Source organism: Neolamprologus multifasciatus, chromosome 11 (genome assembly GCF_963576455.1).
Source record: "Neolamprologus multifasciatus chromosome 11, fNeoMul1.2, whole genome shotgun sequence".
NCBI lineage: Eukaryota > Metazoa > Chordata > Actinopteri > Cichliformes > Cichlidae > Neolamprologus > Neolamprologus multifasciatus.
The window spans coordinates 29,362,851-29,379,494 of record NC_140449.1 but is presented as its reverse complement, the minus strand read 5'-3'; the positions used below and the strand labels follow the sequence as shown (position 1 = coordinate 29,379,494).

At 38.5% G+C, this 16,644-nt stretch overlaps 2 protein-coding genes across 6 annotated transcripts in view; one reads left to right on the top strand and one right to left on the bottom strand.

The window, feature by feature from the left end:
- Nucleotides 1-16,644, bottom strand: part of atg5 (ATG5 autophagy related 5 homolog (S. cerevisiae)) — a 445,274-nt gene that overhangs the window by 41,492 nt on the left and 387,138 nt on the right. The gene's annotated exons all lie outside the window — the stretch shown is intronic.
- On the top strand, nt 83-9,673 carry hormad1 (HORMA domain containing 1). 2 transcript variants are annotated; one of them, XM_085176818.1, is made up of 15 exons: nt 83-290; nt 581-615; nt 2,285-2,429; nt 2,539-2,602; nt 3,307-3,343; nt 3,491-3,511; nt 3,710-3,736; nt 4,050-4,117; nt 5,347-5,498; nt 6,272-6,429; nt 6,593-6,643; nt 7,090-7,150; nt 7,393-7,445; nt 8,196-8,279; nt 9,018-9,673. In XM_085176818.1, exons 2-15 carry the CDS (start codon nt 583-585, stop codon nt 9,105-9,107), a joined length of 1,044 nt encoding a protein of 347 aa, XP_085032944.1. In that variant the 5' UTR covers nt 83-290; nt 581-582; the 3' UTR covers nt 9,108-9,673. The 2 variants fall into 2 exon arrangements, with proteins under 2 accessions (XP_085032944.1, XP_085032943.1); XM_085176817.1 differs by having other exon boundaries at nt 84-480.

Here is a 16,644-nt window from a genome sequence, read left to right as displayed (position 1 = left end):
AGGCGATGCGGGGGCCGCGCTGCATCAACACAAATCACCACAAAAAACATATTTGGGGTAAAACGTTAGTTTTCAGTTAACGTTTGACATATCAAATCACAATTATAACAATAAAAAAACAAAACAAAAAGCGGTAGACAAAAGGCTCTGAAGCCCTCTTTGTTTTTAGTTTTTATCTCCCTACTCTGTGATTGGCTCCCTGGTGGTGAACCTGTTGCTGCCATTGATTTCTACAGGTTGCTGCCCGTTAAACATTTAGCGGGAACCTTTATAATAGCTAACACCAAAAGGTTAGCTTTTATTTCCTAGTTCCCCAGAACGACTGTACTGTGTGTTTCTGATTATTGTTCCCATGTAATTACAAGAGCATAATCTATAGAATAACTTCGCGGTAGGTCAAAGTAGTGTGCTAGAGACAAGTTAAGTAGAGGGCTACATCAGCTAGAAACTAGAACGTTAGCTAGCTAGTTGCGATTTACAGTAAGTACAGTTTTCTGAGTAGACTCCTATCTGTCCTCAAATTTTCTCTCTGTGCTTTGCATTTCTTTTTTTAAAATTTTGTTGTTATTTTTCACCAAAGGTATGGCGTGTGCACAGCAAGTGAGAACATCACAGGTAAAATACATAACTCATATCATTTTATTGTGATGTAATCCTGCAAACACTAAGTTGCTTAGCTAGCAGGAAGTTTCCTTTTTTCTTTTTTTCCAACGGCAGTTTTTAGTTTTGTAAAAAAGTAGTTATTGTATTAACAATGGATCACTATTAGTGCAAGAGCCAAGGCGTCAACATTATTGAAATAATGTGGAATCACCTTTAGCAGGAATGGAACAAAAGGAAGCCAACATCCAAAGCAGAGCTTTGAATGTCCTTCAAGAAGTGATGTATGGTTTTACTGCAGTGGCAGTGTGTTTGGGATTATTGTTATGCTGAAAGATAAGATAAGATAACTCTTTATTGTCATTGCACAGTCATACATAGTACAGTAGTACAATGAAATTGGAAAACTGTGCTACGTCGGCACTACGTATAACACAACACGACACGATATGACACATCACAACGCAACACAAACAACACAACACAACACAGTATATTAACTTAGTAATAAAAAAAATGAAGAATAAGTGTATGTGTATTGCACACTGTTATTATTGCACATTAATTATTATTGCAACTTGTTATAAATATAAATATTGTTATTGTTTTTACCGTTGTTACCTCCCCCCCAAAAAAGTCCAGGGAGGTAGCCAATCAGGTCAGCTATTTGCAATGATTAGGGCTATTGCCCTGTTGTAAAAGCTGTTCTTGAGTCTGTGTGCTGTGGTGCAGCTGGAGAACCATACACCGATGCAATATGTCAGCACACTTTCAATGGAGCAGCCGTAGAAGACGGTCAGCAGCTCCTTCTTCAGGCCCATTTTTCTGAGGATTCTCAGAAAAATGAAGCTGTTGTCAATCAGATGCTTTCCAGCTGCTACTGCATGGTGGATCAAATCTAATGTTAATTTTTTTGCATTCATAATTACACTTTTGACAAGCTATCCAGCATCACTGACCCCAATCCATAACAGAGCCTCCACTGTGTTTTACGGATGGCTGTAGACACTCAGTGCTTTACCTCTCTCCTGACCTTTGTACATATTAATGTTGATTTGCAACAAAATTTTCATATTTGGATTAATTGTTTCATTTGAACTGTTATCACTAATCTTCAGTCCAATTCTTTTGTAATGTGGCATACCTCAGCCTTTTCTTGCTATTTCAGTCCATAAGAATGGCTTCTTAAAAGCCACTATTCTAGTGAGACTATTTCTGATCAGACTTTTAAAGGACATGGTACAAATACTGAAAGCCAATAAAACTGCTGTAGATAGTTTTTAAGGCTTGCCACCTTTGTCCATCACTTTTCCAGTTTTCTAAGATTTCATTGTAAGAGCACACGGCACACTATGCTGAGATATGAGATATACTAACAGTAGAGTCACTTGGTTTGTGATAAAAGTATTGTTTGTCATGCATGTTTCATAAGTAATTATTTAAGTTGCATCTTGGGTGAAATGACATCAGTGCTTTTTTTTCCAAATATCAACAGACTTACACAGAAACAAACTGTGACACTAATATTGAGGTCCACAAAGATTAGAAAAATTCTGTTTGTGTATTGTATTAAATAAGGTGCTGTAGCTGAAACGCAGCTGTTGGAGGGCAGGATTTCTAATAATTGTGTTACCTGTCATGACTAAGCATTGCTGAGTCTGATTAATTTGTTTCACTCATACAGAGCACTCAGCTGTTTCCTAATCAGATTGTCTCGGAGCAGCAGTCATTGGTTGTTATGAAGAAGCTTCTGGCCATTGCAGTATCTGGCATCACATACCTCAGGGGCATTTTCCCGGGGAAAGCCTACGGGAAAAAATATGTGGAAGGTTAGATTACATATGAACCTAATTTGACTGTACATCCTATTAGCTTTCAAGTTCACTTACTTGGAAAAAGCTCCATAGAACATTCACGCGTTCTATTTTTTCTTTTTAGATCAGCAAGTGATGATCCTCAGAGAGGAGCACAGCTGTCCTGGTGCCACTCAGATTCTTCAGTGGTAAATTACAGCAGCTTGACATTTGCTAACAAGAGCTGTTTATTAGGGTCACTAAAGCCAAATAGACCCCATCTTGTGGAGTCATATCAACTGCTCCATTTTGATGTACCAGTTTTGATTTTGTCTTCCAGTGTTATCCCTTTGACAAAATCTGTTCATAGACAAACCCCTACAGAGGTACTTTATGATAGTTCTCATTTTAGTAGGTGTCACCAGAACTATGTTTTACCATAGGTAGACAAACAGACCTACAAGGTAAAAATAAGACCATCATATCTTTTGTGGTTGGTCAAAAATTGAACTTGATTGAACTTGGTGATGTTGAAATAATATTCTTGATCTGTTTCCATCAAGAAGATATTTACACGCAGTGAACAAATATAATCTAATTAGTGCAATAGACAATTATGCTTCATAAATAAAACGTTCTAGCTCTTAGGGTCATGGAAAATGAGATGAGAAGTATATTGTTATGTTACTCTCAACAGTTTCAACAGTGTAACAGTGTAAATAAGGTTTACAGGTTGTTGAAGAAATTTGTTTTTTTTTTAATTTCTTTTAAATTTACATTACAATTAAATTTATGCCAGTTTGTTCATCAAGAAATAATTCCAGTGGCTCCTTGTTCTTGTTTCATTTTTTGTGCTTTAAAATTTTAATTATTATTTTTTTTATGGATCATAATTGTTTTTAATTTCCACCAGGATGCAAGGATGTTTTGATGCCATCGAAAAGAAATACGTAAGTCACATTTGACCTTTATCAGTCAGAAGATTTGTAATGTACACATATGTTAGGGGAGATTTAAAAAAAAAATTGTAATTTGCACTTTTTTTTTGTATCAGAGCAACTAATGCAGTCAAAATGTTGTTTTTTCTTCCTCACCAGCTTCGGACAGTCATTATATCTGTGAGTATTTTGCTAATACTTGAATGTGTGTTCTTGAATAATGACTCTTTGTATTAAAACCAGTTAGGGTCGGCCTGGAAAAGTGAGTGTATCTAACTCATGAGCAACTAAATGTCAGAAGAGCTGTAAAGTTTTTAGATAATTTAGTCTTATATTCTATGCAGTACTGATGTTTGTCCATTTGGCCTTATTTTTTAGATTTATACCGACCCAGAGAACCCACAGGTAAATATCAGGTTATCTTTTTGCAATATTCACTGTTTAACAATTTGAAGGCTGCTCCAGTCTACACCCTGCATCCCTAAGTATCTATGGGCAAGATACTGAACCCAAGGTTGCTGTCCCATGTGTTCATTGGGGTATGAATGTGTGTGACCATTAGATGGAAAGAAACTGGTTGTAGAAAAAAGTTCTTGTATTATTGGGTGAATGAGGCACTTTGAGTAGAGTAGAAAAGTGATATATAAGAAGTGGTCCATTTTCTGTTTACTGTCTCCATAGTGATTACCTATAACATCTGGCATGTCGTCTTTTTCAGAAAGTGACCGAGTTTTACCACTTTAGGATCCAGTACTCTGCAGCAGGGGCACACATGGATTTTGAAAGGTGGGGTGTGTTTATGCTTACAGATTACACTCACGTATGAGAAAGTAACTTGAGTTTCTGTTTTAATTGTTACTAGAGATGGCACGATAGCACTTTTTTATGTCCGATACCGATATCATAAATTTGGATATCTGCCGATACCGATATGAATCCGAGTGTTTTTTAATCAATAAAAATGTTTGTTTTTTTAATATCTTGCTGCTTTTTGTATAAGTTCATACTCAAGTTACAAAAAAAACAAACACTAAAGCTATTTTATTATACCTGTATGCAAAAAATACACTGCACCCAAAATATTTAATAGTTCAGTAATACTGATCAATCTAATAAACTTAAACCTACTCCATCCTCCCTATTCTGGTATTTTAAAGAGTAAGCAACCTAACTAATAGGGTTGCAAACTCCCAGCAAAAAAAAAAAAGAAAAAAAAATTTGGTAGCGAAGCTCCAAACGCTCAACCAGACCACCGACAGGTCTGGCACGCCACAGCCGCTCTATCACGTGAGGCATACTGCTCCGACATGCTAAGGTTATGAGGCGAGTTACGGTGTGTCGCAAGTTTTGTGAGGTGCTTTTTTGATATTTAACAGATCGGATTACATTTTTTATTTCTCTCCGATATCCGATCCAGTAATTTAGGTCAGTATCGGACCGATACGTAATATCGGATCGGTCCATCTCTAATTGTTACCTAGTCAATCTTTGAATTTGCCTGTCTTTCTTTGGGCCAGAAGTTGCTTGAAAGTTGGAGAAAAGAAGTGAGGAGCTTAAAGAGTTTTATATATGAGTAAAACTTAAACCCAAGGTGATATGTCTGTTATTGTGTCAATAAATCGAAGCCTTGAAAGAGTGATTACTATATCAATGTAAAGCGCTTTTCTAGTCCTTAAGGACCCCAAAGCGCTTTACACTACATTCAGTCATTCACCCATTCACACACGCATTCACACACTGGCGATGTCAAGCTACATTGTAGCCACAGCTGCCCTGGGGCGCACTGACAGAGTATCATTGTATCAGCACTGGGCTACAACTGAATTAAAGGGTGGAGCTCATAACATCTCTCCATCTCATCTGTGAAATGTGACTTCAGAGTGACTGGCTTATGTTAGACTACCCCAAGAAACTATATACACTTTACCTGCCAGTGTAATGATTGTCTGGCAGAGCAGGTGAAGTAGCGGGCCCTTTTATGCTCATTTTTCTTCTTGCTTGACTTTCTTGATCAGCAATAACAACATCAAAGTCTCATCAATGTCATGTGGAAACACCAGGAAAGCCATCATCCTGCTGGTGAGGAAGCTCTACACTGTGATGCAGTACCTGGGCCCTCTGCCAGAAAATGTCTACCTCAACATGAAGCTGGCTTACTATGACGATGGTAACACTCACATCAACATTAATGATTTCTGCAGCATTAATTATATAGAACCCACATTTTTTTAAGGCTTTGAACATTTTTATTATTATTATTTTTTTTATTAATTTATTATACCAATCACAACAAAGACTCTTAAATCCAGTGTTTTAAGTGGTGCTGCTTGATGTCTCATACGTGCCCCAGCTTTGATCTTTTTTGGCAGTTATTCAACAATGGTGATGTGCTTTTCTGTTTTTTGAAAAGTGGACAAAAAGAGATGAAGATCTGGGTTTAGATGATTCATACGCAGGAAAAACAGCAAATCTTTCAGTGTGTTGTTACGATTTGCATATTTTCCTCAAATGGTGTCCAAGTGAATATTAACATGTTAACAACAGTTCCTTAACTTTTTTGTTTTTTTTACTGCCACTAAGTTTCTACACATACTCACACATTATATTAAATATATCTATTCAGCTAATGCAAGTATCTGATCACACAATAACATAGTGAGAAACCCAGCCCATGCGCCAGACAGCAGTTGAGAGTACCCAGCCCTCTTGGAGTCACTGGATGGGGTGCTGGAGAGTGCTCCATCCAGAAACTTCATTGTTTCACAGACAGACTGTAACTCTCATATGGGCAATAACAATGTGACTTGGAGGAACTGCCTGCCCTGACTTTGAATGTGGCATGGTCATTGGTTCAAAACAGGCTGGTCTGCGTATTTCAAAAAGCTGCTGATTTTCCCTTTCACTGTTGCTTCACTCTGTGTTTGCTTTTTTATTTTCCAGTTACTCCTCAGGCATACCAACCACCCGGCTTTAGGGAGGCTGACTGTGACACTATGGAGTTTGAACAGGAACCTGTCAAACTGACCTTGGGGGAGGTGGTCAGCCCCTACCATACCTTAAAGTTTGACATGGCCACAGAAAGACACAGGCTAGAGCAGGTTAATTGAGAGAACTGTAAGATAAAGGGATAGAAAGTGATAAAAGATTAAAGCACATATAAAGGTTTTTGTCTTTCTTTTTCATGAGGTTTATGTTAAATGTGCAGCTTTTTTACATTAGCCCTTCTGAGAGCTCAATAAGGCATATTCTTTAATTATTCAGGTGGAGGAAAAGTGGGTCTTGAAGATACATGAAGAGGATGTCATCACCCAGGTCAGTGGACAAATATTTGGTTTTTTTTAACCCATTAAGTGATTTATGTTGTTTACAGTTTTATTTATCTTGCGTGATAGCACATTATCATTTTAGACACAATAATATTTACAGTGGCCAAAAAAGCATTGCTAAATGTGTTTTATTTACATAACCCTGGTAAATCAACATGATGTGTTTAACTCATTGTCATTTTTATAGCAGATTTTACAAATTTTTTTTTCTTTTTTTCTCGAAAATGTGCTCTACATATTCATTTTATGTTAGAATAGAGTATGTTCTTGAGATCATTGTCCAATGCACTGAATAGCTTCACTACTAACATACGAAGTGGGAAGTACCTAAATGATGCAAAAACCAGTGAGTCAGTGTCAGAATTTTGTCATTGTGGTAAGTTTTGACATTTTCCAGTCATGATGTTCAGTAAAGCTGTTGTATCCCCATAGAGTGAAGACCCTAAATGTGTGGAGGAGGCTCAAAAGGAGAACACAATCCTGGAGAGCACTGGTAAAAATGTGTAAACATAAAACAGTCTAAAACAAAGCAATAACTGAAAGTCTCCTTATTTTATCTTATTTTGTTAAACTTATTTTTAGGATGTTTCAGTTAATAAACTGAAAAATCTTAAACTGAAAGATGTAGAATAAATATTATTGCTAGACTCTTTTAGTAGCTTGGAATAAATATGATAATAGTAACTCAAGCTGAACTAAAAAAATCTTAAGGTATTTGTGTTTTATGAATTCTAGAGGTGCAGGTGAGCTGTCATGAGGAGATCAATACTTGTGAGGAAGTCACAGAGGTATGTGTGACTCACTGATGATGCTCAACACATTGTGTGCAGGTGACATTTAAAAATATATGACGACTTGACCATTAAAATGCACTATATCTGTTACATATGCCTGTGGTTTGTAGCTTTGTTGTTGTTTGTTGCATCGACTCAAAATATAAAAGCCAAACCAAAGAAAAATTAAGAGAATAAGTGCTCTTTTGAGAAGTTAAAGGAGAAATTATAACATTTTGTATCTGAGCATTCTGAATATTGATATTCTAGCGTTTTTTGGGAGCTGAAACTGAAAAAGTGTTTCAAGAACTGCTTTGTAAAATTGATTGGTTAACTGATGTGCAGGTTTATGGCGAGGTGAGGCTTATCCCCTAATGTTTCCATGACAGATAAAAAAAAATAAAAATAAAGATCTGGATTTGATTCCAAATGTTGATCTTGTAGCTGTTCATCGAAACTTACTATGAGGTCCAAAGAGATACAAGTTAAGGAAACCATTTATGAGACTCAATAAAAGAAATGAAACAGTTAATACATTATTTTTGTGAATCCATGAGTTAAAGCTGAAAGTCTGCACTATTTACAAAAAACAGTGTTATTATCCAGAAATGTGGGGGGTTAACTTTGCCTTCCAGAGCTCTAAATGATAATACTAAAACGTTAAGGACCTCTAATCTGTTCAAAACGCAAAAATGCTGACGGCAGCCGAGTGCTTCAAGTGTACTTAATGATCACTGGCTTTGAGGATCATCTCTCCTCTGTCAGATGGACACTCTGGTGAAAAAGACTTCTTATATGGAGGTGGGGACGAAAAGGTCCAGGAGTGGAAGGATCATCAAGCCAACTATGGTCAGTCTAACATTTAAAACCTATTAGCTACAGGTTCTCGTCTCACTGTGTTACTGCTTGACAACCCCCTCCACACTAAAACACTTTGTAACTGTGCAGAAATTGAAATTGTACTTATGAAGCTCTCCAGACTTTGTAACATTTTGAACAGTGGAAGACTACTTGCCTTTTTTAAGGCAGCAATTACTATATTATCATGTAAACCTGATGTCTTAATCGGGCCCAATAAGGTCATCTCTGCTCATTTAGGATGTAATGGTCTTCAAGCACAAAAAGTAAGCACAAAATCAGGCATGAAAATGATCCTGTAGCTGCTTAAGTAGCATTGCTAACATCTTCTGTGATTCTGTAATAATGAAAACTCTTTTTATTATACAGACTTTTGTAGATTTTGCAAGATTGGAAAAGTAAAGTAAAGTATGTTTCTCTGGTCAACAGTGACCTGTTGTTAAAAGAAATGTAAATGTGGATGGAAACATGTCCTCACATGACCTATCACTCGGTTCGTAAAAACATGATTTGATTTGTTTGATAATACTGCAGTATTCGTGCATAACCACGATGTGTTCTGCAGATCTAGGAATTATTTCGAAGTGGAAAATGCGTAGGAACCGTTTGTTTCACAGATGAGTCAACACTGGTCGCTTTGGTTTCTCAGAGTGGGATGGTGCCTGTCAGTAGACACATAAAGCCGTGCTTTACTAAATGTCAAATGCATGTTTCTTCTGCTGTTTTCAGGCTTCTCAGTTTCCCACCAGTCAGGAAACGCCGTCCACCGACTTGCCTACAAAGAAACGTAAGTTTAGCGAGCCTAAAGAACACTACTGACATCACAGCCTACTGTTAATCCAGCAGTGATGTTTTTTTCTTCTTTGAATTTCGATTTTGATCACAAGTTCCACAGTTTGATTTTTAGAACGTGTTACTGACTTTTTTTGGCGATGTTTCAGAAACATTTTGAGGTTGTGCCATTACTGTCCGATGGTTAGGTTTGTTGTTTGAATGACATAGTGATCTGAAATACATTGTTAAATGATGTTCATCAGTAATGTTGGAATACCTATGCCCAAAACAGTGTTTGTTACTTTTTAATGGTTGTTTGTTTTATTGTAACCATTATATATGGCCTATGTATAAATCAGTTTGCAAACTTTAATTAAATAGAAAGAGGACATCAAAGTGTAACCTGTGTTTTCAACTTGTTAGTGGAAAGGAGGGCAAGGTACTACAAATTTGGCTGTAAATTATAAAAAAGAGTTTTTACACGTAGATATTTTTGCTGTATTTCTAAGTTTGTGCATTTATTTGCTCCATAGTGTAAGGGTTTATACATTTTCCACTGGAGTGACAGAGCTCCAGTTCAGTCCTGGGAATAAATGAAATATGCAGCACTACCTGCTGTGTCAATATCTTATGAATAAAATAGGGCATTTTAATTTTTTCAGATGATACATTTTTCATTATTAGGTGTCATAAAAACGCTGTGGTCATTTCTTGATTTGGAAAAAGATGATGTACTCAACCACTAAAGCTTAAGCACTGAACACTTTCAATCCGTCTCTGAAAAAAACCCTGCCTGCCTCTTGGAAAAACAAAACCTCAGTCTTTGAATAGACCCTGAAATGCCACCATTTGCATGCGAGGTGCCTTAAATGAAGCTGTTAAGTGAAAGTGGATTATATCTGTACACAGTGACCTTTGGGTCCAGATAAGGGCCCATCAGCAGCCTCCCGCCCTGCAAGCTGTGTGTTTTTAATCTATTGTTTTTCCCAGAGAGAGGGACATTTGCTGATAGACTGCCTTAACCCACTGCAGATCAATACTGCAGGAAGCCTTTGTGATGCATATCCAAGCAGCCTGCCCCCTCTCCCCATGTCTGCAGCAGGCCAGAGTGGAGAAAGAGAGACTCCATCAAATCAGCCCTCACTTCCTAACTCAGGCATTGTCTTGGTCGTCACATTTATTTCATAGTCTTTGTGTTTTATGGGCATTTCTGAAAACAGAGAAGCATAAAGCAGAATGGACTGGGAAATCCATGGTGGACAATACCCACTCACCGATGCGTTGGTGCTCTTTATGAGCTGTGAAATGAATAAGGGTTACCTAACCTCTCAGCCTGACTTTAGGGCCTTTTTCAGCATTTTTTTTATTTTAACAGCAGGAGATTCTCTTGCTGTTGATAAGTGATGAAATGCCTTGACAACAAAGGCTTCTTTACAGGTGTTTTCATGTATTGTTGATAAACAGTATCTCAGTTATAGCAGAGATATTGTTACAAAGAAAAATGCCTCAAGGCCTGGAAAATAAAATGGCCTGACCAATACAAATATTGAGAAATTATCTTGTGTGGCACTCAAGGGGTTAACCTCTGGTGATTCAAGACTTAATGCTTAGAGACGCAGATACTGTTCACATCTTTGTTAAAATTGTAAGAATGATATAAGGCCATGCTGTAAGGGTTGGTCAGTGTTCCTGTTAGGCACGTTCCAAAATATCTAATGATAAAGGGTGGAAAGAAATCTAAATTGCATTTTTACTTAGATATTAGATGAAACCATCAATCCTTCATTTGATCCTGGGACTCTACATCATTTCTGTACACACACGTCCCACAGAAATGAATTCTGAAATTAAATTCAGAGACACACGTCCAGTGGCCAGTGTTAACAGATCAATCACCTGGTCAAACAGCAGGAGGGGCCCACCGGACGGCTCTGCAAACCAATCACAAATGTGGGTTCGGATTCTCTAAGTCAATAGCTCAGGTCCAGGGCTGCTTATGTACGGTCAAGGCAAGACACACTGAGAGGCTGACGGACGGACAGCCGCAGTCCATCCCAGAGCTCCATATAGATTAAAGCCAGCTTCTGTGAGCCTATAGTGGCGTTGCAGTGATTGTGCCTGCAGGGCCTATAGGCCCCAAGGGGAGGCTGGGCTTTACAGCAATGGGGGAGGAGCACAGGATGGAGTGGACATCCAGCCCAGGGACCGTGACCCTTTTGACCTTGCCAGAAGGGCAGCAAATGTTTCCGAGCTGATTAGCGCTTCCCCAGCAGAGTGCCCTGCTCACAGTTAACCCCTTGGAATCAGATAGTTGGCAGAGATATTGGGTGAAATCCAGAAAACATGTCATTCACGTATCTTCTGGAAAACCACATAAAACAGTGAACCATATCTCAATGTATTTTTGATCACTATAATTAATGTTACTATTAATACTATTACTATTGCTTCACAGTATTTTTCCTTTGCCTTATTTTACTGCCTTTCACCGATTCTCCTAGAAAATTTTGAACTTTGAATTTCCGAATTTGAAAGAGAGTTGCAAACAGGACTTTCCAGACAGTTTTATTGGTTAATATGATTAAAAATGTATCTTAATATATATTATTGAAATAATTCATTCTGCATAATAAGTAGAAACTCACGTGCATTCTGCTAAAGCAAAGCAATTTTATAAAATGTAAGATAAAAAGACATTAAAACAAATTAAAGAAACTGAAACAATTAAAAATGCAGATCACTTTGATTTTAAAGTGTTACAAATAGATATAAATAAGCAAATGCTCAAAACAACTTTACAAGATGTAAAATAAACCCAACAGCCTTAATTTAAAAATGTATTAGTGTTGCACATGTTTACTGTGAATCTCATGTTCATTCTCCCACAGTCTGAAGTGATTCAGTAAAAGGCCGAGATGTCCTTTTCTCGTTTTCCTTATGTGTGGCAGAAGGGCAGCGTTGCTGGGTAAACACTGCCCTTCTTCCATAAATAAGATTAACATTACAGGTACAGTGCAGTGGAAAGGATCATCCAATAATAATTTAATCTGATAAATGGTAGTATGTAACAACATTGAAAAAGTTTACATACATATAACCAGGTAACCATATAGACCAACAGTCTCACCATAAAAAGAGTGGACAAATTTAAAAGCAGAAATGATGTATGCTGAATGTCCACAAGGGGGTGATAAGTAGCCATGGACTCTGCTGTACAAATGAGGCCTACACAGATAACTCTGTGCCCTGTGTCTTGGCAGAAAAGCATCTTCTCTCTCATGCACGCCTTAATCAGCTCATGCAGTTTTGCTGCCACACTGTAGACAATTTAAAAAGCATGCGATCCTACTGAACAGCCAGCACAAGGCTATTCAACTTGTCTTTTGAGAGATACTGCAGTGGAGTCAACAGTATTGATCCAAATAAGGAATAATAAAAGGAGGGGAGGCTGAGAGCAGGTGGTAGTGGGCCAGCAGATTCAGGGATTTAGTTGCGCACCGTGTTTGTATGGTCAGCGCTGCTGAGCAGCGAGGGGACCAGTACCTACTCGAAACAGATGCTCAAAGCAATGGGATGTGCCCCCATTGTGATCAGAGTGGACAGCTGAATTGTTTATCACCAAAGGGTCCTTTTCTTCAGTGGAAGACCCGTGCACAATGGAGCCCCCACCGTACTGACATACTGAGGATTTCTGCAGGGTGAAGCATAGAGGTGGGGGGTGAGTAGTTTGTGTGCATTGAGTAATAGGGGGTTTGTAGGGTGAGCCTCTGCCCGTACCCCCTTTTTTCTTTCACTGTGCTCAGATGGACCTCTCTGTGGCCCCCCATCTACTCCATAAAGCCCCCCTAAAGCTACCGCAGGGCAGGGGTTTAAATGTCACGCTTGGCCATCAGAGCGCCCAGCCCCCGGCTCGTGTCTCCTGGGGGAAGCACGCCAAGAGACAGGGTGAGGGAGAGAGGAAAGCTTAGGAGAGGGAGACACTTGCCCTTGCCCCATTGTCCATTATGATAGGCGTGAGCTGGTAACTGACTCCAAATCAAGTGTATCCTCTCACCACGTGCCCTAGCCTTGTCCTGCTTCTGCTCAAACACAAAGGCCCTCTGTGTTTTTATTTTTTCAGCCATCCATAGGTGAATAGCTGCTTTGGTCATGGTATGTCTGAACGAGCAGCTTAAAGGAGGCTGCAGAGTCTAAATTCAGCTGGCCAACGGACTGAATGATAAACACAGTTTGTCACCCCGAGATGCTCGAGATCCATCCACATTGCACTCTGGTGAGCTCTAACATAGCAAAAATCAATGCTAACTTTTTGCGTTCAGTCACATAAGAGGGACTTCAAAACGTTAAAGTGAGTGGAGGGGGTAGACGGAGAGTGGATGAGGTGTGGGGTGACAAAGTGTCAAGCTGAAATACAAGTACAGGACGAAATATACGAGCTGCTGGCCAACTTTATCCCGGCCCAAGGTCCTGGCCCATACCTTATACACACACAAGATTGAGTGTTTTATGTATCTATTTGTTCTAAATAGTGGCACACTTGACCTTGAGGCAAGATGTGTGTGGTTGCAGCTTGGCCCGGGAATCATCCCTCCTGTCAGAGACGGGAGGGAGTGACCTTGAACTGCCGAGGCACAGGCGTAGCTGAGTGCACAAACTCATTTAACTCCTGGGTTTGTTATCGACATGCTGTAATCGTTAACATCATGGATGATGAATAACTACTGACTGCCTTATACCTACGCAATATGTTGCCGTGCCATGCAGACTTGGATCAGCTAGGGGCCCACAGTGGCATTCGTGATGGTCAGGTGACTAAAGGCCCACATCACTTAGGTGTTTTTCTACCCACTTACAGCGACAGCTCATCAGGAGAGCCAGCGAAGCACACAAAGGTGCTTAAGGACATAGATCACTTCTGCGCTTTACGCTTTTCTCTCATATATATGTATATATATAATTATTTATTTATTTATTTATTTATTTTTTAGCACACATACCCCGATGTGTACTCAGGAACACTTAACCTCTGGCATCGGCTATTCAGGCATCTGCAGTGGATTTTTTTTTCTCTGAGTCTGTATTGATCGTTCTAAATGGTTGAATTTACTGTAGTTTCTGAAAAAACTCAGAAAACAGACAAAGAAATTATTATGGTCAACATTGCCACAGCTGGGGACATGAATTTTACATTTTTAAGCAAGTTAATTAATGTAGAAGTCATTTGTGAAATGAGCACAGAATAAAAACACTATAGAACATTGAGTTCATTTTTTTAGAGCTGGAGTGATAGCAGTGTGGTCTCTGATCACCAGATGTTCACAGGAACTAAAATAAAAAACGAAAAGTTCCTTTGGGCATTCTTATTTGCATCTCCCCCGGATCTGGTGAATTTATCTTAATTTTGAATTAGATTAAAAGATTAGCCAGACACAATTCTGAAGTAAGTCTGTCAACATTTTAACCTGTTAGCAAGCTATAAGGACAAAAAAAGCAGATGTCAGTTTTAGGCGAGGATGCTCTACATTAAAACAGAATCTAAAATATTCTTTCAATAAAAATTCTAGAAGCAATCAATCAACAATAGTCTCTCGTAGTCTATCAATATGTCAATATGTTTGTTTAAAAAACAAAGAAGAAAACAAAAAATGATGGATAGAAAACTTTTTTTATTACTAGTTAAACAGATAAGGAAACTTCATGTACTTTATGGTAACACTGACTTGTAAATACTTTGTTAATGTCGCATATATTTTGTTTGTTAGCACACTGTGTCACATTTGCAACATAAAGATAGTATTGTATATGGTTATATTCTGTATCCTTACCTGAGCTCACCTTTTTCAGAAAAATAGACCCGTTCACTTAAAATCAGCAAGTGGAGCAAAACAAGAAATACATAAATAAAACAAAAACCCCAACAAAACAGCTGCTATTTCAATGAGAATAGAATCTTTTGTGTGTCACACATTATTCAGAACAACATATGTATTTGTCATTTGTCATTAACATTGCTCTTTCTTGCATCACATACATATTGTGTAGTGCTCAAATGTCATGTGTTTGAGTAAGAATAATCTAATTTCAAGCCCTAATTATGACTGCAGACTTGACGTGACTTGTTCTGGTACATTTCACAATAACTTTTACCAAAATTAAATAAAGAATGTACTACATGATGCAATACCTTGGGCAAAAAATAAAAAATAAAATTGTGCTAAAAATCTCTGAAATTGTACTTGTCAAACTCACTGTACAGTGAAATACCAAATGCAAAACCAGGTCACTGCTGTCAGGCAGCTTTTCACAAGTTGCTCAGAAGTTTTCTGTGGCGCTGAATGCACATTTCATATACAATAACTCAGTTTTAACACTAAGCCCTCAGTTTGACCACACACAATCTGCCAGAGGATACAAGAAAAAGTTTGGTAGTTTTTCTTCTCTCTCTCTGTGGCCTTAGGAGTTTGACTTTTGCCCTGCCAGTGTTTTTCTGCTCTCCAGGCTTTGAGAGCTTTTCATCTCACCAAGGTGCAAGGGCAGCCACTTCTCTCCACTCCCAGCCCCTTCCCTCCCGTCCAACATGGACGTACACATGCGGATTTCCAATTCAGCTATAGTGTGAGATTAGCAGCTCCACCACCCCAAGGCTGGCTTAAGACAGGAGGGCAGACATCCAGCAGTGTTGGTGGGATGCATGCGGGGGAGCAGATCCCCCAAGACTTGTTTGAGGCCACTGTGGATTCGATGGATGAATCCTCAAAACACTCATGTGGTTGTTTAGGCTGAGCTGTGTTCTGAAGTGTCAATTTGTTGTCAACTTGATGACCTCACATATAGCTAACTCTCCAGTGCGTGGGGAAAATACATTCAAGATGCGTTATGTTGAAGAAAGCTATTTGATCTGTGGGCTTTTTTTGTTTTCTTTACTACAAAAACCAATAAAGCTGTGCGATTTTTGTTTTTAATTATTGAGGTAATGAATTGATCCATATAACATGATCATGCACGCCACCTTATTGTTGTATAGGCACAATGGTGCTGTAGGCGCTCTTTTTTTTATTTTAACAAAATTTAACATATTATCTGATATGTTTCTAATTGTGCCAGATGAACTGTAGCAAATCAGATCAGGAAACAAAACATGCGTAAAAGAATGGTAAAAGTTTTCAATAAATGCACACAAAGGTAGTAATTTTAATATACTTTTTTTTTTTGTGTATTGAACTTACCCTGCACCCTTTAGAACAGATGTAGACCTTATTTATTTGACAGTATTACCATGACCTGCAATTACACATATTCTGAAATGCTCTTGGCAGAATTCAGCAGACTTACATGGAAATCTATATTAGTCAAAAAGTGATAGGACACCCAGGCCATTTGGCCACAAACCTCCTGCAAAACCCATCAGATGGAGCAGGCATCCGGTAGCAATAGCACCCATTACAACTGACCCGTAACATGTGGCCCAACTACAACTAAATTGTGGCTGAATTATTGATACAGTGGCGTTGGCCGCTTTGCAAGTGGGGGCATGAAAGGAAGCCAACATGGGAATGGTCTGCTAATTTTATATGGGAGCCTC

Coding starts and splice junctions, on each gene's coding strand:
- hormad1 (XM_085176818.1), top strand. CDS start 583: ATGGCGTGTGCACAGCAAGTGAGAACATCACAG. Junction 7,151..7,392: donor CACAATCCTGGAGAGCACTG/GTAAAAATGTGT, acceptor TATGAATTCTAG/AGGTGCAGGTGAGCTGTCAT. Junction 8,280..9,017: donor GGATCATCAAGCCAACTATG/GTCAGTCTAACA, acceptor TGCTGTTTTCAG/GCTTCTCAGTTTCCCACCAG.